At 38.9% G+C, this 21,853-nt stretch overlaps 1 protein-coding gene across 1 annotated transcript in view; it reads right to left on the bottom strand.

Annotated features, from left to right (window-relative positions):
* Window positions 1-21,853, bottom strand: part of CFAP54 (cilia and flagella associated 54) — a 236,245-nt gene that overhangs the window by 177,940 nt on the left and 36,452 nt on the right. The window contains exons 10-19 of the mRNA XM_015559991.1: window positions 18,939-19,120; window positions 18,678-18,840; window positions 17,488-17,573; window positions 15,280-15,414; window positions 14,105-14,255; window positions 12,974-13,050; window positions 8,480-8,608; window positions 8,018-8,144; window positions 6,097-6,183; window positions 5,883-6,004 (exon numbers count right to left, since the gene is read on the bottom strand). Of these exons, the coding sequence (XP_015415477.1) occupies window positions 5,883-6,004; window positions 6,097-6,183; window positions 8,018-8,144; window positions 8,480-8,608; window positions 12,974-13,050; window positions 14,105-14,255; window positions 15,280-15,414; window positions 17,488-17,573; window positions 18,678-18,840; window positions 18,939-19,120 (1,259 nt within the window). The remainder of the gene's footprint in view (window positions 1-5,882; window positions 6,005-6,096; window positions 6,184-8,017; window positions 8,145-8,479; window positions 8,609-12,973; window positions 13,051-14,104; window positions 14,256-15,279; window positions 15,415-17,487; window positions 17,574-18,677; window positions 18,841-18,938; window positions 19,121-21,853) is intronic.

The raw sequence follows: 21,853 nt of genomic DNA, 5'->3' as shown, positions 1-21,853 counted from the left end.
TATTTTTAAAAGGGGGGGTAACCTTATATGTAAAAATGCTTAAATCTCTGTCAGTAGTTTCAAGCCTGGAGGTTAAAACATAATCTCATGGGAGGGCTCAGAATCATAAAAGGTTTGCTCAGCACGGAGCAATTAAAAAGAGCTGAGAAAATCTCTGAAAAAAAATATTAGTTCATCTATGTTCTTCCCTCCCCCCCCAAAAAAACAAATAGAATTCATTTGACTAAAATGCTATAAAATAAGAAAAACAATTACGTTCAGTAATCCAATTACTACTATCATAGTTAACAGAGTGGTAGTTAGAGGACCTCAAGATACAAATTTAGGAAATATTAAAGGCAGGAGTTATTAGAACTTCTAGTGGCTTCTTCATTAGTTCTGGTTTCAAAATAGGACCATAAAATTAGATTTCGTGTCAATTACAAAAATAAATATGCTAACCCACAATGTTCCTTTGCTTAAAGTTGAAGCATTATTACTGGAATTTGGAACTGCTAAGATCATCTCAACTATCTATTTGTTTAGGTTCCAAAGAATAATATTAGGAGAAAATTAGATGCATCATTCGGGTTGTTTGTTTGTTTGTTTTTCAACAGAAACAACAGGAAAACCAGGCTTGGACCAAAGCAGGCCCACAAAGATAGGAGGGTTAATAGAACAAAACTATAATTGTCTGACCAGGGCACACACATTAGAATGAATGAACACCAACTAGTTTTAATCATTTTATCCCTCTGTTCAAGACTCAAATTCCAAAAAGGGAGCAACAAATCTGCCAAGCTTGCATCACTAGTCCTCATTGGGGCCAGAAGAGGAGAAAGCCCCTGAAAAGTCCCACCTGGTTACATCTATTGGAGGAAGAAATTCTTCAAAAGGTGATGTTCAGCTGAACAAAAAACAACAGTGAACAACCCTGCCCTGGTAACATTTAGCACATGGATAGAGGAGTAGTCCTGCCTCTTCCCAATGAGAAATCCCATCTGCAAAGATGCTGAATGCTCAGTGGGTGGACTCCAAGGGCAATGATGATAAGCCACACAATGATAGCTCTATTTGATCAGAAGTAAAAGATCAAGGATATCTCAAGTGATTCTAGTGCCAATAAATTAAAATAAATCTGAAGTATAATGTGTAAAAAGCCAATATAAACTCCCAGAAGTCAAATAATCAAGACAGGAAAATGGAGAAAATAAATACCCCATAATCAAGAAAAAAATTCATCTCATTTGGAAAGCTAACAGTGAACTAGGAAGGTTTATCCCTCATTCATGGCAACAAGTTTGTCCACTTTTAATTGATTCGAAATAAAACAGACACCTGATGAGATTATCCAGTTCCACAAAGTCACAATACTTTTGAAAAACTAAAACAGAGTATGAATTACTTAAGAGTTCTGAAAAGATCCGGGCCTTTCAAACCATTTTATATCAGGTGACACATCAGTTACTGATTTGGGGATAACTTAACTACAAGATCATAATAATGTAAAACATTCTGTAATATGCCCCAGCACAATATAATTGCCAAGGGAAAGAAATTTATTTGTATTTTTTAAGGAAAGAAAGTTTGGCAATAATTTGAGCCATAATATCATTGTACCCTGAGGACTGATCATTAAGCTTTAACACTTGGATTTAAAAAAAAAAAAATACCACTGAGGAGCAGAGGTAGCTGCCAAAGATTTCAGGACTTCTAAATAAATATTCAATGCTTGTTAGTTGGTGAAAATCCTTAAGGAGGATGACTCATAAAAAGTAAGGTCTCGAAATGCATGTTATGTATCTATCCTCAAAGGGCATTATGTTTAAAATTGTTCTTAATTAAAATAGTTTCACTTAAGAAATAGAAGGAGGAGGAGATTTGAAGATGGCAGTGTGGGTAAATACCTGTACTCACCGCCTCCCACAGCCACATCAAAATTACAACTAAAATACAGAACAAACATCATCCAGAATCATTGGAAAGCAAGCTGAATGGAAGTCCTACAACTAGAAAAGAAGAGCACACTGAGACTGGTAGGAGGTGCGGGGCGTGAAAAAGGCTGGTTCAGCACCCACATGTGCTGCTTTTTTAATTGGGAGGGAGGCTGTCTCTGTCTCTGCAGAGGCCACACGGAGGAGCAAGGGGTCCCAACCACACTCCAGACCTCCAGCCCAGGATCCCAGAGCTGTGAAAAGAAATCCCTTAGGGCAGTAAGAACTATGGCTATAAAAACAAGTACAGATTGGGGCTCAGTGACACAGAGGCTAATGGAGACTCAGCTGTTCCTCTTAAAAGGCTAGCACCATGAACTGAACTTACAAGGTCCTCCTTCCTCTGAGCTCCAGCACCAGGGTGAGGCTCTGGGGATCACAGACACATACGAGGAGGAACTGGATTGTCTGGCATTGGGGCAGGAACTCAGGGGTGACTTTCTTCCAGATGGAGGTGCTTGCAGGAGCATTGTTCCTATTCTGGGACCTCCTCAGTCTCAGGGCTGACTGGCAGCCATTTCTGTTTATGTTGTCCTGGTTATTCCTTAAGACCCCACTTCATCCAATTTACAATCCCACTCAAGGTGTGTGCAGTGGGTTTTGCATAAGAATGGCCTGTCCTTGCTCAGGCTAAAATCTCTCAAACAAGCTACAGCTGGGTAAGGGAACCTCAAACCCATCAATAAGAGGCCCAAGACCTGGTACCAGCACCAGCCTGCCTTGCTTCACAGCTGGGCCTCATCTGGTTACTTTTAAACCCCATACAAATAGGAGGAATCTGCATATCTCTCTGTAGCTCCTGCTTGGTGGCCCCAGGCAGTGGCTGACTTTGCACCTCCCTGGACACCCAAGAGCCAGTATACCCAGTGGTCAGTGTCAGACGTCAGACCATACCAGATTACAACTCTACATATCCATAAGAGATACACTCCAGGGGCAAACTCAGTGAGCATCAAAGCCCCACTCAAGCAAGTCATGCTCCACAGGGGTGTCTCCTAAATAGCAGCTCTCCCACTGTAGTCACAGCTGGTCCTCACAGCCAAATGGTCTAGAGGTCAATTCCTCCCAGTGACCCAATAGCAAACAAGTCTCAACTCTAACAAGACTGTGCTCACAGCCCACAAATGGGTGCATCTAGAGTGCCCAACTCAGGTGACTGGGGAGGCTGAGCCACTGGGCCCTATAGGACACCTACTACACAAGGCCACTCTACCAACACAAGGACACATAGCCATGCTACCCAATAGATAGAAATAAACACAGGGAAGCAACCAAAATGCAGAGTCAAAGAAACATGTCACAATAGAAAGAAATGGAAGAAAGCAAACTACTGGATATAGAGTTCAAAACCACAGTTATAAGGTTACTTAAGAATGTGCTAGAAACCTCCAAAGAAATGGAAAAGGACCAGTAAGAAATTAAGCATACAATGACTGAAATAAATAATAATAATATGCAGGGATTCAACAGTAGAGGATCCTGAGAATCAAATCAACGATTTGAAATATCAGGTATCACATTTCTTATTACGGTTCAGAACATGGAAGAAGTCCTTGGCGTTCTGCTGAGAAACTTGGACTCCTTCCTCTGCGGTCACACAACTGTCACATGCCAGGCAGTCACTCAGAAATATCTTGGCATTGGCCAACTTATGGAATTCTCCCTTCTCTCTGTTCTCCTGAGCTGGACTCCAGACGTTGGCTGCGGCACTCTCTTGGTCGTTGGTTTTTGTTTTTTTACTACATTCCTTCCATGTGCAGTGATCACACTGCATCTGGAGAGGGGCAGGCGGGGGCCGACTCGAGTGACTGGAGGAAGCACAGGGAGAGCAGTCAGTCATCGCTGGTGGCTCCTGGCGCTGCTGGCGGTATCCTTTCTTCCTTGTGGAGCATCTAGGGAGGGGAAATGGTCGCAGTGCCCGAGGTCAAGTTCCCGTGTGCAGTGCTCACACTTCATCTGGAGTGGGTGGGTGGGGGCCGGCTCTAGTGACTTGGAGGAAGCATAGGGAGAGCAGTCACCCCTGGTCACCCCTGGTACTGCTGGTGATATTCTTTCTTCCTTGTGGAGCGTCTACGGAGGGGAAGCAGCTGCAGTGCCCAAGGCCAAGTTCCAGGAGGCCAGCAGCGCTGTCAGGATCGTTCCAGCAGTGCTGGTTCATTGGTGTCTAGCCTGTCCTCTGGAGATTGAACCTGCAGGACTACTAAGGGAGCCAGTCCCCAGTCCCACCCTGCCTCCACCACTGATTGATTGGAGTCTGAAGGCTGGGAGGAGGGACCAAGTGGTCTGCCTTCCACCTGCTCCACTGCCACTGATTGATTGGAGCCTGAGGGACCCTGGTTTCCCCATTAGCCATACCTTGATCAATGGGAGCCTGAGGGCCAGGGGGATGAACCGGTCATTTGGTCGTCCTGGTCATCACGGACACTGGATTTTTATATACATAGGCTAGAGGCCCGGTGCACAAAAATTTGTGCACTCAGTGGGGAGGGGGCGTCCCTCAGCCTGGTCTGTGCCCTCTCGCAGTCTGGGACCCCTCGGGAGATAATGACCTGCTGGCTTAGGCCTGCTCCCAGGTGGCAGAGGGCAGGCCCAATCCCTAGGTGCAGCCCCTGGTCGGGCTCAGAGCAGGGCTGATTGGGGAGTTGGGGCGCCGCCCCGTCATGCACAGAGCAGGGCAATTGGGAGGTTGTGATGCCACCCTCAGTCACGCTCAGGGTAGGGCCGATTGGGGGGTTGGGGCACCCCCCCCGTCACACTCAAGACAGGGTCGATGGGGAAGTTGCGGCGCCACCCCCTGTCACGCACAGAGAAGGGCCAATCGGGGGTTGGGGCGCTGCCCCCTGTCACGCACAGAGCAGGGCCCATCAGGGCGTTGGGGCGCCACCCTCTATCACCCACAGAGCAGGGCCGATCAGGGGGTTGGGGCACCGCCACTCTCACACTCAGGGCAGGGCCGATGGGGAGGTTATGGCTCTACCCCGTCACACACAGAGCAGGGCCCGTGGGGGGTTAGGGGGGTTGGAGCGCCACACCCTGTCACACACAGAGCCGCAGGGCAATCAGGGGGTTTGGGTGCTGCCCCCTGTCACGCTGATCCCGGTGCCAGGAGGCCTCGCGGCTCCGCTGATCCCGGTGCTGGGAGGCATATTACCCTTTTACTATATAGGATAGAGGCCTGGTGCACAGGTGGGGGCCAGCTGGTTTGCCCTGAAGGGTGTCCTGGATCAGGGTGGGGGTCCCCACTGGGGTGCCTGGCTAGTCTGGGTGAGGGGCTGAGGGGTGTTTTCAGGCTGGGGGTGACTGAAGCTCCCAACCATTCCTTTTTTTCCTTTTTTTTTATTATTCTGGGCAGCTTTAGCTTTGAAGCTTGGCTCCAGCTCTTAGGCCTCCGCAGCTGAAAGTAGGTTTCTGGCCTTTGCTTACAATGTTGCGATTCCCAAGGACTAAAGCAGGTTTCTGGGGTTTTGTTTAGCTTCTATGTTTGTTACATAGTTTCTTAAACTGCAGGCTCAGAGGCCTGCAGTGGCAGGCAGGGAACATTGGAGTCCTCCGTCACTGATGCAAGCAAACCTCATGTTAGTTTCAAGCTGCCTGGCTGCCGGCCGCCATCTTGGCAGGCAGTTAATTTGCATATCACCCTGATTAGCCAATGGGAAGGGTAGCGGTCATACGCCAATTACCATGTTTCTCTTTTATTAGATAGGATGATTATATTCTTTTCCATATGAACAACGTAAACCTAGTTTTGCTCAAGACTGACTGTTTCTTCTCAGATCACTAGATTTGGTAAACCTGAAGGTTCATAATTAATGTTAAGGGCAACACATTATTTTTAGAAAAGGGAAATAAATCATTCACTTAACAGAGATTGTATGTCAAGACTAAAAGGAAGGAAGGATATATTGTTACCATCAACAAGTTAGGTGAAGAGGTAGAGGTTGCATCTTTCTCAAATAGTAGAAGAGCTTTCTTCATCAAGTAAATTGCTTTGGATAGCTTATTCTTCCTTATTTTATCCATTACACTGACTTCTGAAAAAGTAAACAAACATTTTATCAAAAAGGTAACATAAAAACTATCTTTACAAATTTTTGGAAAGACAGGTTATCCCAGTTTTAATTACCTGTAAAACAAACACTGTTTTCAGGTTGTTTTAGTTTTTCTGGAATTTTGGTAGATATATTTTTGCTATTGGTTGGAATCTGCAAAACTGAAGAGGAAGAAGGAGATTGCCATTACAATTAAGCTGTGTTCAAGAAAGGAAATATTTTCTAAACATTAAATAAAAGCTATCTATTTGTAAAGTTATCACTTTCTCTATCATTTTTTTTCCATCAAAAGATAAAAATTCAAACAAATCTACTATAGTGCAGTTTTACTTATATTTGTCACAGAATACATGAGGACATAAGAATTTTCAAATTACTTCTAACTCAAAAAATAGGTTTTTTCTATTTCATCTTAAATAAAATCATCTTTAAGATTGATAAATAAGATCCAATGTACTATTTAGCTGTATGTATGATATGCTTTAGATTGAGATCAGAAGTCATAGTAGGCTACAACACTTAGTTCTATCTTTAATTACTCAATAATTTAAAATGGAGAATGGTTAGTTATATTAATAGTGGCTATACAATCATGTCAAGAGTAAGATGGCTTTATCAAAATTTAATCCTAAACAGAAGAGTTTCTAGACCTAATGATATTAAATCTTATTTTGAGGCTCAAGTAAACACGTGATTTGTATTATTGCCGGCACATTTTCTTAAAGCTGTTCTTGCAAGAACAACTTAAATTCAAATCATCTGTCCTCTGTCAGAGATGTCTTCCTCAGTTTTTCATTAGCTTTCAGGGTAAAATTGATTCAGAACAAATTGTTTGCTTTGATAACTATACCCATTAGCTCTTCAAGATCTATCTGTGATCTACCTCCATGGGCGTATCTGTTATTCCACGACACGTGCGCTATATCCAGCCATGAGAATTCCAGTCGTTCCTAGAGGTGCACCTTACAACTGTTTGCTTCCACCTTTCTAAACATTACTTTCTCTATCCAAAATTATGGCCTCCTTTCAATCTTCTTCATAAAGCTAATATTTGCTAGCTTTCTGGTCAATTATTACCTCTTCCAGGTAGTCATCCCCGGCTTTCTTGTTTTACATTGATACTCCTCTTCTGTGTGCCCATAACAAAAACTGTGAACCCACTTCTATCCCATTTAGTAACCTCCCTCATTATACCTGGCTTATCTATAAGCTCAAAAGTAGAGGCTGGGTGTCTTTTTTTTTTTTAATATATTTTATTGATTTTTTACAGAGAGGAAGGGAGAGAGATAGAGAGTTAGAAACATCGATCAGCCGCCTCCTGCACATCTCCCACTGGGGATGTGCCCGCAACCCAGGTACATGCCCTTGACCGGAATCGAACCTGGGACCTTTCAGTCCGCAGGTCGACGCTCTATCCACTGAGCCAAACTGGTTTCGGCGAGGCTGGGTGTCTTATTTGTGCCAAGCCTATCATGATTCCTGGATTTTGGTAAGCACTCAATAAATGGTTGTTTCATTGATTTATCAAAATACCAATAATTTAATATAGCTCAAATAAACAAATTTTATATGTTTACTAACTTATTAGCTATGCAAGATGTAAAGAATAATGAAAGCGCCAGAACCGGTTTGGCTCAGTGGATAGAGCATCGGCCTGCAGACTAAAAGGTCCCAGGTTCAATTCCGGTCAGGGGCATGTACCTTGGTTGCGGGCACATCCCCAGTGGGGGGCGTATAGGAGGCAGCTGATCAATGTTTCTCTCTCATCGATGTTTCTAACTCTCTATCCCTCTCCCTTCCTCTCTGTAAAAAATCAATAAAATATATTTTTAAAAAAAGAATAATGAAAGCTATCTATTGATATTAACCAGAGAAGAAAAAACAAAATAATAAACACCCAGTTGACAAGAACATAATTTACAAATTAAATTAATTCTATACTTAAACTTAGCTTAAAATTGATTCAGAACAAATTGTTTGCTTTGATAACTATACCTTCCAGTTGGTCAAGAAGCACAACAGCTATTTGGTGCTGAGCTTGAATTAATTCAAGATGTAAATCCATCATGAAACTATTTGCTGTGACTGGTTTGGAAATGTCTCCATCTGTATCCTGTGTATACTTTGATAGAGTTGAAGTAAAAATAAAAAATAAACATAGTTATAAAAACATACTAATAACAGTTCTACCCTATGAGCACCCATGTTATTTTACTCCTAGTCATTAAATCCTGCTGATTTCTCAACCCGTTGTACTCTGGCTTACAAATTCATCTTCAATGACAAATACAAAGGCTCCTTACTCTTCCTGATTTCATCTGGGAAAAGGGGATTGAATATGTTCCTGGCTTATGAGAGGGAAGCCACCACAAATCATGCTTTACTTATCTACTTAAGGTCAGCCCTCATCCCACTTAAGTAGAACTTAAATCTAATATATGATTTTCCCATTCTTACCTTGGCATAGCAATGATCAAACACTGATAATCCATTTGGCAAAGTAGCTAACATTCGATTGACATTTATTCCACCAATTGCTTTGTCAAGAAGTTCATAAGCCAAATATAACTGTTCCAAGGGTGTTTTCTAAATTGATTTTATAAACAAAACAGAAAAAGGAAAGTTGAGAAAAATTCATATGCAACATTTCTAAACTTCTTTTAATAGTAATTCAAATAACAAGTTTAAATAGTCTATCCAATGTCAACAATATTAAAGTTCTTATTAAGTGTATTTGCCTTTTTTTAAAAAATATATATTTTATTGATTTTTCACAGAGAGGAAGGGAGAGAGAGAGAGCGCTAGAAACATCGATGAGAGAGAGAAACATCGATCAACTGCCTTCTGCACACCCCCCACTGGGGACGTGCCGGCAACCAAGGCACATGCCCCCGACCGGAATCGAACCCGGGACCCCTCAGTCCGCAGGCCGACACTCCATCCACCGAGCCAAACCGGTCTCGGCAAGTGTATTTGCCTTTTGATTAAATATGGAGTATTATTAATAAAGGTAAAATAATGATATTTAATCCTTTTCTCCAAATACAAATTAGGTTTCGCAAACATGTAGATAGCTTCCTTTTATGGTTTTCAGAATTCTGATTGTATCAAATATATAGGTAAATTTTAAAAATATAATTCATTTATCATTTTTACATTATTTTTAAAGTTACTTTTTTGAACCTCAGAATCTTAGAGCTAGAAATCCATACTTAGAAGTTATTAAATCCAATGGTCTACACCATGATTTTAAAAACTACATACCTTTTTAATGGAATTATTTTTATAGAGAGTCTAACATAAAAAGCAACCCCCTTTGCTCAAGCTTTATAACTTTCCATATATTTTCCAGAAAAATTTTAGGAAATAAAGCACACATATACATGCATAGAGTTGAAATCCCTGTGTATCTGAGGTAATCATTGCCCTTGAATTTGGTCTTACCATTCTTTTTCATGTTTTTAACCTTTTACTACATGTGCATATGTCCATTAATGATATGCACTATTGCTTTGCATATTTTTAATTTGCTCATGGAATTCTGCAGTTTGCTTTTCTTCTTTCAACCACATGTTGTTGAAAGTTTTTCATGCTGGTGTATGAAACTCAGTATGTCAGTCAGGGTTTGGTTAGGAACACAGAATGACTCTAAATATTCCAAACAGAAAGGGACTTAATACACAGAGCTGGTCGTGTCTATCACCATTGGAAGGCATGGGCAGCAATGATCAAGAAAGTTGCCAGTGACTGTTCTGCTACATTCAGAAGTCTGTGAATCTAAGCACCTAAAAGGCAGCTGACAACCTCAAGGATCTACTAGTGAAGCAGGTGAATTGCAAGAGCTTGCACATTAGGACTAGTGAAGTCACTTCTTCCAACTACCACTGTAACATAAGAACTCTCTTTCTCTCTGCATTACAAATTCATGCAAATGTCCCTCATTGGAAGACTAACCTAGAACCATACAGAAATGAGATGTAAGTTTTCCTCCTTTAATGCAAATAAGAGGATGGCAATGATGCCAAACTCACTCTGGCTCAAACCCGCTCTAGTTCATTCATCCTCACGGCTACAGTGAATTGTTATACTGAGGAATACGTCACAATATATTTATCTATTCTTATGCTGATGGACATTAAGATTGATACTGCTAAAAATATGCATTTCATTGTACTCATCCATGAATAAATACAAAGTTGATACTTCCTTTACAATTCCTATACCTTTTTTTCTGCTTTCTTTTTTATACTCACCCCTCCAGGACATGTTGGACAGATATCCTTATGTTGTTACGTCAGTATAAAGGGACTGCCTTTCATCGTTTAACATAAGTATAATACTCATTGAAGATCTTCAGATCTTTATGGAATGCAGAAGTTCTATTCCTAACTTGTTAAGAGTTATCTTTTAAAAAGATTGCTGTTGGATTTTGTCAAGTGCTTTTATTACATCTCTTTATCTAGTGGGGTGCACACTTTTTTCCTTTTACCTGCTAATGTGGTGTATTGCATTATACATTTTCTAATGTTAAATCATCCTTGCATTCCTGGAATATATACAATTTGGTTACATACATCCATTCAAGATATATAATATATATTTGCCCCTCCCTTCTAGAATGGAGATACAAGAATTACAGGCTCACAAGAAAGGTTAAATTCAAGAGGTGGAAATGCTGTCCATGGTACCCTTCTTATAGAAATCTGGCTCAAACAAGAATCCGTGTTCCAATTATTGTGATTATTATATTTTGTGTGACTGACAAAGTCGTGCCGTGGGGTGGGCTTAACGTCCAGCAATTGAACTACATTTGTGTGCACCAACTAAAAAGAATTCATAATAATAATTTAAAAAGAATCAGAGGCTCAGGGAGGCTTCTGAGCATCTCAAATAGTATAAATTCAAATAATAGACCTACTTGAGGGCAAACCCAAAATTATAAATCATTAGAGAAACTTTCTCTCATCCACTCCGCTTTTCGGCGCCCATTGAGATACCTCCCTACACAAACAGCCAAATTTTTTTCCTGCTCTACCTTTTCCTAAGATGTAGTCTTTTGTAGGTTCTAACTCGATGTGTGAGTCTCAGTTCCAAGCCTTCATCTTTCTGTGGCCAAGCCTCATCTCTTGTCCCGCGATGGATGTTATCTAAGCATGTAACTGAGCCCATCAACCTACTGCAGAATCTACGCATACAATTATTTTCTGGTTTTCAGTTCCCCTTTCTACTTTGACCCCTGGGATTTACCTTACTGTCTAGTGAACTATGCAAGGTACTTGAAGATACTTGTTTAATTCTTTCTATAATTTCTAGGTGTTTTTGCAGCAAGAGGGTTTTCTGATCACCTAATTTGCTGCTTTTCCAGAAACCCAGGTCTCTAAGGATATCTTTTTAACATCAAAGAATTTCAAAGACCCCCACACACACCCACATTCTATCATCATCGTCACTACCACCATCGTATTATCATCTTTATCACCACAACTAACATTTAATTAAAACATGTTCTAGGTACTAAGCTATATGCTTTACATAAGATTAACTTTTAAATTTCCACAGTCCTATGAGATAGATACTCCTTAGTTGTTATAATTTTATTATCCATCTGTTGAAAAACTAGCATCACATGTTCAGTATAACTTTCAAATAGTATTTTACATAATTATAATAGCAGCTCAGATTTTTTAAATATTTGCCTGTATATATGCAAGATACATCATTTATCTCACCTACAGGCTCTGCTAGGTGAGCATATGGATTTTGGACTGTCCTGACCCACTTTACTGCCCCCACATGGGTCTGAAACCCTAGGTTAAGATCCAGTTCTCTATATGAAACATAAGGGAAAAGCTGAAGAGCTACCATATGCCATGTACTGTTTTCACAGTGTTACCAATATCTTGTTTAAATTGTACAACTTAAATATTACCATTAGAATAGGTACTATAGTTATAATTTTACAGCTAAGGATACTAACATTAAAAGAGATGAAATTATTTATCCAAGATCACACAAGCAGTCAATCTCAGAGTCAGACTCAACTCCAGGTCTCCCAGCACTAAGTGTGCCCTTGACCACACCAGTGAATCACCTCGACTGCATTGACCATGTGCCCCAGTGTAGCTGGGAATGTTGTATATTGCACAATTTTAGGGGATGCCATTTACACTGTTGACATCAGACTTGTATATTTATTTTGACAATTTCCCATCAGATGACAGTAAATCATCGCAAGGACAGAGCGCATTTTTCTAATTTAAATAACAGCAATAGTTCATAAGTGATGTTCAGTTTTTTGCTGAAAATCGTTGCTACTTCATAACTGTAATGTTGCTACTGTTATGAATTGTAATGTAAATATTTGATATGCAGGATGGTCTTAGATGACCCTGTGAAAGGGTCGTTCAACCGCCAAAGGGGCCACGACGCACAAAACGCTGCCTTAGAGGGTGAGAACCAGCCCACTAAGCCAGTGATTCTCAAATTCTTGTGTCTTAAGAATCCACCTGGGAACTTTTAAGAGGATCATATCTCAATTAAGAATTTTTAAAAACATCACACCTGAATTTATGATTCAATATGTCTAGAATGGAAAATAGGAAGCTACAGATTTGACATGCACTATAAGTAATCCCTGAAAACACCACTGGCAGACAGTTATTAGGCCTCCTCAATCTCTTAATGCAGTTCAAACAATCTCTGTTTTTAATTTAAGATTTCTTAACTCTAGCTCTCTTCACAAGACAAAATACAGTGTAAAGAACTCAAAAATTCTACAGCAAAAGGTAGGAAAATGGCCCTGTAGTTCTAATGTATGTAGAAACCATAAATTGTCAAAGTTTAAATATTCAAAATTACCTTTATAATTAACCATTATACATTTACAAAGTTAATATTATTCAAAAATTAAAATTCATGTTTTTAACTATTTTAAAATATATCTTGTAAGACCTGTAATATTGGAAGAACTTCCCGGCCCTCGCTTGGAGTCCCAAATAATTCACTAGTCTTTTTACTTAAAGATGTGTCTGAAAAGAGAAAGAGAGAGAGACTTATTTGGATTTTGATTGGGGAAAAAAACAACTTATAATATTTTTACTAGAATCAGAAACAGGAATTTTCACAGATCATGTAAGGTATAATAATAATGGCATTGTGGACAGGGAGAGAGAGAGAGAGAGAGAGACTGAGGTATGTGTTGGTGAAATGACATGATGTTTACTTTAAAACACTTCAGGAAAAAAGAAAGTGTTGCAGAGAGAAATGAAATAAGATTGACAAGATGTTGATAATTATTAGTACTGGATGATGCAAACATGGTGATTTATTTCATCTCTCTACTTTACATTTGAAATTCTGCATAATAAAAGTTTTACAAATGAAAAAAAAAATTTAAAATAGGACATTTCAAAAAAATGTGATTTGAGGCCATTGCTTGTGTTAGCCAGACACCTCTAACCAGTGGTTCTCAAACTTTAACACATTCCAAAATCACCTGGTAAGCCAATAAACACTAGAAAGGTCCAGGCTTGTTGAAGTAGAATAGAGCCTGGGCCTAACAGTTTTAACAAATTCCCAGGTGATACTGATACCGATCAAAGTGTGAGAACCATGACTACAACTCCACCTGCAAAGCCCTGTTTAACAACAGAGGACAGGCAGAGCTGGAAACTTGTGGTAGGAACCAAAAATATCATGGTGACTAAAACATGCTCTCTTCAAAAAAACATACACTCTATCAGGAAATGGAAGAGCAGGATGCATAAAAGGGAATTAAAGGAGAAAAGAACAGAAAAGAGGAAGAATGAGGAAGGGGGGAGCAAGTGGTGATGAGGAATGGAGAAGAAATATATAGTGTAAGACAGTTTCGTCTGCCATTGATTCATACAGCATATAACTATTTTTAACATTCACTTGGTTAAACCTATATCTGTCTCTGATGATAAATCATCGAGGAAGCACAATATTGAAATGTCTAGTTTCCATTAAAAAAATTTATCCTGTATTCCAATTTGTACTGATCTATTCATATGTGTATATGTGCATTAATATATAATTCATCCTTTTTATTCAATATTCTACCTTGAGTTCTTTTAAATTTTCCTTTCGGGTTTCCTAAAGTCTCCAATATTTCACTTAATCGTAATGCGACCTCTGCCACCACTACAATGTCAATCTCTTCCGTTTTGTAGCAGTGAATTACTTCACTTATTTGCCACAGAAGATAAATCCACTGAAAAGAGAAAATATACAGCAAAATCAAATTAAAGTATATTACATTGTAGACGGAGTCACACTGTTCAAAACTTAGAACTTCCTTGAAATCCTCGCCTACTAATTATATTGAAATGTTACACTAGTACAGGTACCTCCTCCATATTAGTGCATCTTAATTACAAATAGTATAAAATTCAATGACCCTAATGAAATTATTTTTAATAATCAGTATGTTTATGTAAATTTATAAAGAAGATCTACTTAAGCTTCTGGTCTGCATATCTATAACCATAAGGAAAATTTATCATGTTATTTTCATTTATCAGTGAAGATTTTATGTATCAGTGAAGATTATCTTCAAAACTCTGAGTCCCGTTACTAAAAGGAGCTGTTATATTCACTATCGAAGCCCTCCAAAATATTTCTAGTTCCATGGCAGGCACCTTGAACGCTGTCTTTGATGCCTATAAATTCAAAGCTCAGCACAAAATAAGCCATCACATTTTGGGAACTAAGACAAGAAAATACTATTTATGCAGCCACATCATTACTTCATCAGAGCATCTGATAAAATCATGCCCAGGCATCCTAATGTAGCTCATCTCAGCAAGCCTCAGAATCCCAGGAAACTGTTATTGCTAAAATATTTTCTCCTGCACTTCCAGGTTATCATATTTACCTGCTCAACTTTTACCTTCCCATGAAATAGCTCCTTATTTACTGGTAGTCTAAATATATTATTGCAGAAAATAAACCTAAAACTCCTTACTTATTTGTATTTTCTAAGATTAAAGTTCTCAGTAAATTTACCCAAGCTCATTTGACCTTAGAAACATACTTATTCCTCCCTTAAAAACCTGAAACACCTCCCCACTCCCCAAAACTAAATTGGGGCAGGAGTACAGGGAATACACTTAAAAGTTGACACAGCAATACATTTACAAAATGGTAGTTATGCAGGTGGAATAACAGGGACAATTGAACTATCACAATTTAAATTAGCAATAACAAAAAATATGTGAAAGGAAAAAAATAAATACTTTGTTAGTACTGATTTTCTGGGTGAATTTTGAATAGTCAATTCTGGATATATTGAGCCGCTGAATTCCTAATTTGCATTTCTGCCATAAGAACATTATCATGTCCACCACAATTTCTTTATCAGGCTGAACATTCTGAAAATAAAAATGAGAAAGTAAATTTTCAAGAATAACAAGACACATAGATGACATTTAATGTGTTGAAATCCTAACCCTCAATGTAATCTCATTGGGAGGTGGCTTAGGAGGTAATGAGGCATGAGGGGGAAGCCCTCATTAATGCTAGGTCACAGGGAGAAGACAGCCATCTGTACACCAGGAGGTGAGTCCTCACCAGACACCAAGTCTGCCAGTGCCTTAATCTTGAATTTCTCAGCCTCCAAAATTGTAAAAAATAAATGTTTGTTGTTTAAGCTGTCCAGTCTATGGCATTTTTCGTTATAGCAGCCTGAACAGACTAAGACATAAACCAAATCATTAAATCCTCCCAACAATCTATGAAGTGAGTACTCTCTCATTATTCCCACTTTACTATCATCCCCAGATGAGCAAACTGAAGCAAAGAAGATTAACTGTACTTCCCGAGATGAAATGAATAGAAAGAAGCAGAGCTGGGATTCAAACCCATACAGTCTAGTTCCAGAGACCTCAGTCTTAACGAATGTACTAGACTATTTCTGTCTCTCTAAAAAGAAGTCTCAAACATTTTTAGGCAAGTACATAAACCAAATTGAAATGTTTATATATATCTTTCTTTTTTAAATTCCTATATTATAATAATAAAAAAAATGAGGGGGGGGTGGTTAACTAGTAAGAGGAGAGAGAGCAGGAGGTGGGAAAGGATATAGACCAGGCAAAAGAGACATGAAGAAATTAAACAAAATATCACATACTTACATATCTGAACTGGAAAGATAATGATTTTATGATTAAAACACAAAACTGAGCTCCTTTGGGGAAGCTCTAAGATTAATTTGTATATGTATCACCTTAGTACAGTGTTTGGGTACATAACAGAGATAGGTAAGTGTTGATTGAATTGAACTGAACTGAACCAAAACGGGCATGATTTTTTAAAAAGCAGACAGATAAAAATTCCTTGTCCTTTTCAGCCTTGTTTAAAACTTTTGGGTTTAGCTCTCTCACTATAATCTTTATATTTGCTATCAAATATCTTTCTTTCAAAAATTAACCTGTTGCAGGTTATAACCTAATCTAATAAACCCAGAAGAAATAGGACATACTGTAACAGTAGATCATCTCAAGTCCCTCACTGTTCCACTTACCTGAACAAAAGTTAATAAAATGCTCTATAATTGTGGTTTTCAAACTTTTTTATAACAGTAAAATCAAATTTTCCAAATAAAATTCCATCAGAATCTCAACTAATTAAAACAGGCCATGATATTACTACCCAAATCTGGGCTCCCGTGGAACCACAGAGAAGGCCTGGAGATCCTGAAATTCAGTGTTAAAACCAGTACTGTACTATTTTTTATTTAAACATTCGTACCCATGAACAGGTCATTTCTAAACACTGGCCACGGTGTGTAAAGTGATTCCAGATGATAACCAGGCTTTGTACTCAGGAACTGAAAAGCAGTGTGTTACCAAGAATATAAACTCTTCTTTAAAAACACTAATTTCCTTCATTATTAGAAACTAGAGATCTGGTGCACAAAATTCGTGCCCTGGGTGGGGGGTATCCCTCAGCCCGGCCTGCACCCTCTCACAGTCCTGGAGCCCTTGGGGGATGTCCGACTGCTGCGGAGGCAGGAGAGGCTCCCGCCACTGCCACTGTGCTCACCAGCCATGAGCCCGGCTTCTGGCTGAGCGGCACTACCCCTATGGGAGTGTACTGACCACCAGGGGGCAGCTCCTGCATTGAGCATCTGGCCCCTGATGGTCAGTGCGCATCATAGCGACTGGTCCTTCTGCTGTTCAGTCAATTTGCATATTAGCCTTTTATTATATAGGATATAGGCAGCCTAAAAGTTTCCCGAAAAAGAAACAGATTGACATCCAAAATGATGACCATAATAAAAAGAGACTTAAAATTATGTCAGGATAAAAATATCTTATTATAAAGATTAAAAAATATATAGAATTTTGGAAAGGTTCAATTCCTGTGAGATTTAACTCTCACTTTAAATTAGATATAATAGCCTCCTTTGATACTATTAAAAATTACCCAAATAGCTATTTCACCTGGGAAGAGTTGCAGACACAGGAATACAAGGTTGCTCCTAAATGGAAAACATCATCTGAAAATCCAGAATTCTTCATATAAGTATCTCAATTCATAAAGTAAAGGAAAATAAAATAAAAATCAATTATAAAATTTCAAATAGAAAAAGCACAGAAACATATAAATTCTACAAAAATGATACAACTGATATCTAGGCAAATACTATGTCAATAAGACACTTAGTGGTTCTCAACCTTTGGGTCGCGACCCCTGAAAATACATCCTGCATATCAGATATTTACATTACAATTCATAAATTAGCAAAATTACAGTTATGAAGTAGCAACGAAAATAATTTTATGATTGGGGGTGACCACAACATGAGGAACTGTATTAAATGGTCGCAGCATTAGGAAGGTTGAGTTTAGATGCTTCTATATGAAAACTAATCAAACCGGGCTGTTATTCAATTAAAATTGACTATCATCATCATCATCATCATCATCATCATGAATCTACAATCTGTATGGCGACCATGGAAATAAAGAAGCTTATAACATTAAAACATATATGAAATATGGCAATTGAAATAAAAATAACAAAAATATCTATTCAGAAACCACTAGAAAAAAAGTGTACCATTACCTGGTACAAATTATTTACCACAACTGAGCAGCCACACAATGCCTTAAGAACATGATAAACCATAAAAAATTGGATTAAATAATTCTCATTGGTCTAAAAAAATCGAGGCTGCAGATTTTCAATTGTATAAACAATAACTTTTAAGACTTGGAAACCTCTGCATGTATATTTCCCTTAACAAACTAATGTCTTTTGCTCTACTGCCCTGCTGGTCTCTCACCTACCAACCAAGGCAATTGCTAAGTAGAACCTCCTTCTGCTACTCAAAACCTACCGTTCAGAATAAAATCCACCATCCTTACAAGGTCTAAGATGCTGCAAGATCTGGCACCCAGCTATGCCTCTGACCTCATCTCCTCACATTTTCAAATTCCACAGTTACCACCAGTGCACTCCAGACACACGTACCTCCTTGCTATTTCTTCAACAACCAAGCACACTCTCACCTCAGGACCTTTGTACTTCCTACCCTGCTGCCTTGAACATTCTCTCACCTCTCTCTTAAAGTGCATGTTTTATCAGATAAAATTATCTTAATATTTCAAAAAGGCAAATAAATACTCACCGGGAAAAGCATTCTTTTTAACATAATAGGCTGCCTGTCCTTCTTTGTAGTTTTCCAAAGGGAAGACCAAACCTTTGTTCCTCTTTACATTGACTAGAGGTTCCATTGCAAAAAGAAGAGTTAAATCCTTCTCTGCTTTCTTTGACTCTGGGTCATCCTGTGTCTAAGTGAAGTATACCCCCACACATACACACACAGTAATTAGCAATTCAATGTCATCTTAACAATATAAAAACAAATGAATGATTTTGCACATATTACCTGGAGAAAATCAATAAGCTGTCCAGCTGCTGATTCAAATAAGCTCCATTCCTCATAGTTAAAAGCTAATTTTGTAAATTTCACAGCAGTATCGATAGAGATAATATTTTTTCTTTCTATAATAAATTGAAGAAGGGAAGTTTTTGGAAAACTAAGCATTCCATCTACAGCAGTATTTGACACTAGGAAAGGAAAGAGAGGTTGGAATGTCATTCATGCAAAGAAGTATTTAATAAATATTAACTACCAGACACTGTCAGGCACTAGGGCAGGGGTGGGCAAACTTTTTGACTCAAGGGCCACAATGGGTTCTTAAACTGTACCGGAGGGCCGGAACAAAAACATGGATGGAGTGTTTGTGTGAACTAATATAAATTCAAAGTAAACATCATTACATAAAAGGGTACGGTCTTTTTTTTCAATAGTTTTATTCATTTCAAACGAGCCGGATCCGGCCCGCGGGCCATAGTTTGCCCACGGCTGCACTAGGGAGACAATGGAAAAAAAACACAATCCAGGCCTTCACAGAGCTTACACTCTATGAAAAAGAGGGGGGCAAGAAATAATTCAGGGTGCTGTGGGGACAAACTGAAAGGGCATCAAACACAAAGATTAAGGTATGAGAGTGGTGAGGGAATGTCAAATATAGAGAATTAGTAAAGTTAACTAGTCAAATAGGCAGCTAGATACTACAGACTGAAAGTTCAGGAAAGAGATTTAAAATAGGAATATAGCTTGTACAGTCATCATGATTTATCCACAGTAAATGACAGGATCAGTCATGGGCAATGGACAGCTGCCTAGGACAGAACAGTAAAGAACACCAACATGAAAGAGAAGGGAGGGAAAAGGCAGCAAAGAAGGAGGTTTAGAGAGAAAGGACTAATCAACTGCAACAAATACTGAAGGGGAAAATGCACTGAAAGGTGACCCTTGCACTGAGCAATAAGGTTGTCATGGCATTTTCAGTAGAGTGCTGGGGACAGAAGACGGCTTCTATACATGTAGGAAGAAAAAACTGGGGACAGTGAAAATAGACAATTCCTCTAATAAATCTGACCATAACAGGAAGAAGAAATACAGGGAGGAAGTTGAAAGGGAACATGAAGGAACCATTTGGAAAGATTAAGTTTAAAGACCTAAAGAGGAAGAGAAGAAACATCCCTTGCATTTTAATAAGAGGCAGTGGAAATGATGGGTGCAGATGAAGGCAAATTTTCATGTCTGGGTGAGTGAGGTCAAGGGAGTTGTCATCTGAGATCTTGTATTTTCCTTGAGATGAGCCCAAACTGTGGCACAGAGGCTCCCTGCCCTAACGTGGGCATGTGCACACAAGTACACACACACACACACACACACACACACACACACACATCCTAAGCTCACTTAGAAGTACACAAACTAAGGTTGGGGCCTTAGCTTTCACCACTCCTTCCAGGTGGACATTATCACCAAATCAGCTGGTGTTCCAAAGCAACAGAAGCTAAGTTCATAAGCAAAGAAAATTAAAAGTACAAATGCCTTTAAACAAAGACCACAGACAACAACATCCTTTACCAGAGGAAGCATAAAAATGGAACAGAGCGAACTACTTAAGGAAATAAGAGAATATTAGGAACATGAAGCAAGAATAAACGGCTGTAAAAAGAGAATCAAATGGATATTTGGTATAAACTATATTATTATTGAAACAAAGACTTCAATAGATGGATGGAATAGAACAGCGAGAATCACAGAACAAATTAGTGATGTAGAAAATCAGATTGAGAAAGCTTCTCAGAAGGCAGTGTAAAGGAATAAAAATGAAAATAATAAAATAAATAAGTATGGAAAGGGAATGTGTTAACATTTGTCTATTAGGACCTTGGAGAATTAAGAAAGGTAAACATAATGAAAAGAATGAAGAAGCAACATGAAAAATTAAAGATGTAATAGATCAAAGTACCTCCTGTAATACTAACACCACCCCTAGACCCAGTATAATGAAATGTAAGAACATAATAGAAAAGAGAAAAATGTAAAGCCACATCTATAAAATAACAAGATTAAAACACACAGACTTCTCAACTCCATATGCAAAACTATGGAGAAATGCCTTTAAATATTTTAAAGAAACAAACTTTTAAGCAAAATATCATATCTGGCAAAACTATTTTAAAGTTCTCAGAGTTCGTATTTGAGCAAAAAGAAATTAATTTATAAAGAAGCAGATGACTGGATTTAAAAAAACGATGGTACATTTACACAATGGAATACCACACAGCTGTAAAAAAGAAGCATCTCTTGCCCCACCAGCATAGTTCAGTGGTTGAGCATTGACCTATTAACTATGAAATCACAGTTCAATTCCTGGTCAGGGCACATGCCCAGATTGTAGGCTCAATCCCCAGTGTGGGGCATGCAGGAGACAGCCTATCAATGATTCTTTCTCATTGTTGATGTTTCTCTTCTCTCTCTCCCCCTCTCCCTGTCTCCCTCTCTCCCCATTCTTCTCTGAAATCAATAAAAATTATACAAAAAAAAAAAAACTCTTACCCTTTGCAACAGCATGGATGGACCTGGAGAGTATTAGGCTAAGTAAAATTAGCCAATCAGAAGAAGGCAAATGTCATATGATCTCATTAATATGTGGAATCTAATGAACAAAATAAACTGATGAACAAAATGTAAGCAAAGCAAGGGAAACAGACCGACAGTGCCCAAGGGAATGTTGAGGAAGGGTGACTGGATAAAGAAGTTGAAGGGGAGAACCAAGATGGCGGCATAGGTTAACGCCAGAGATGGCTGCCTTGAACAACCAACTCAAATTACACCTAAAAGACAGAACGGACATCATCCAGAACCACAGGAAGGCTGGCTGAGTGGAAATTCTACAACTAGGAGGAAAGAGAATATCATACCCAGACTCAGAGGAG

Source organism: Myotis davidii, unplaced genomic scaffold, assembly GCF_000327345.1.
Source record: "Myotis davidii unplaced genomic scaffold, ASM32734v1 scaffold13, whole genome shotgun sequence".
In the NCBI taxonomy this organism is placed as follows: domain Eukaryota; kingdom Metazoa; phylum Chordata; class Mammalia; order Chiroptera; family Vespertilionidae; genus Myotis; species Myotis davidii.
Note: the sequence above shows the minus strand (reverse complement) of the source record. Positions and strands in the feature narration are given on the sequence as shown.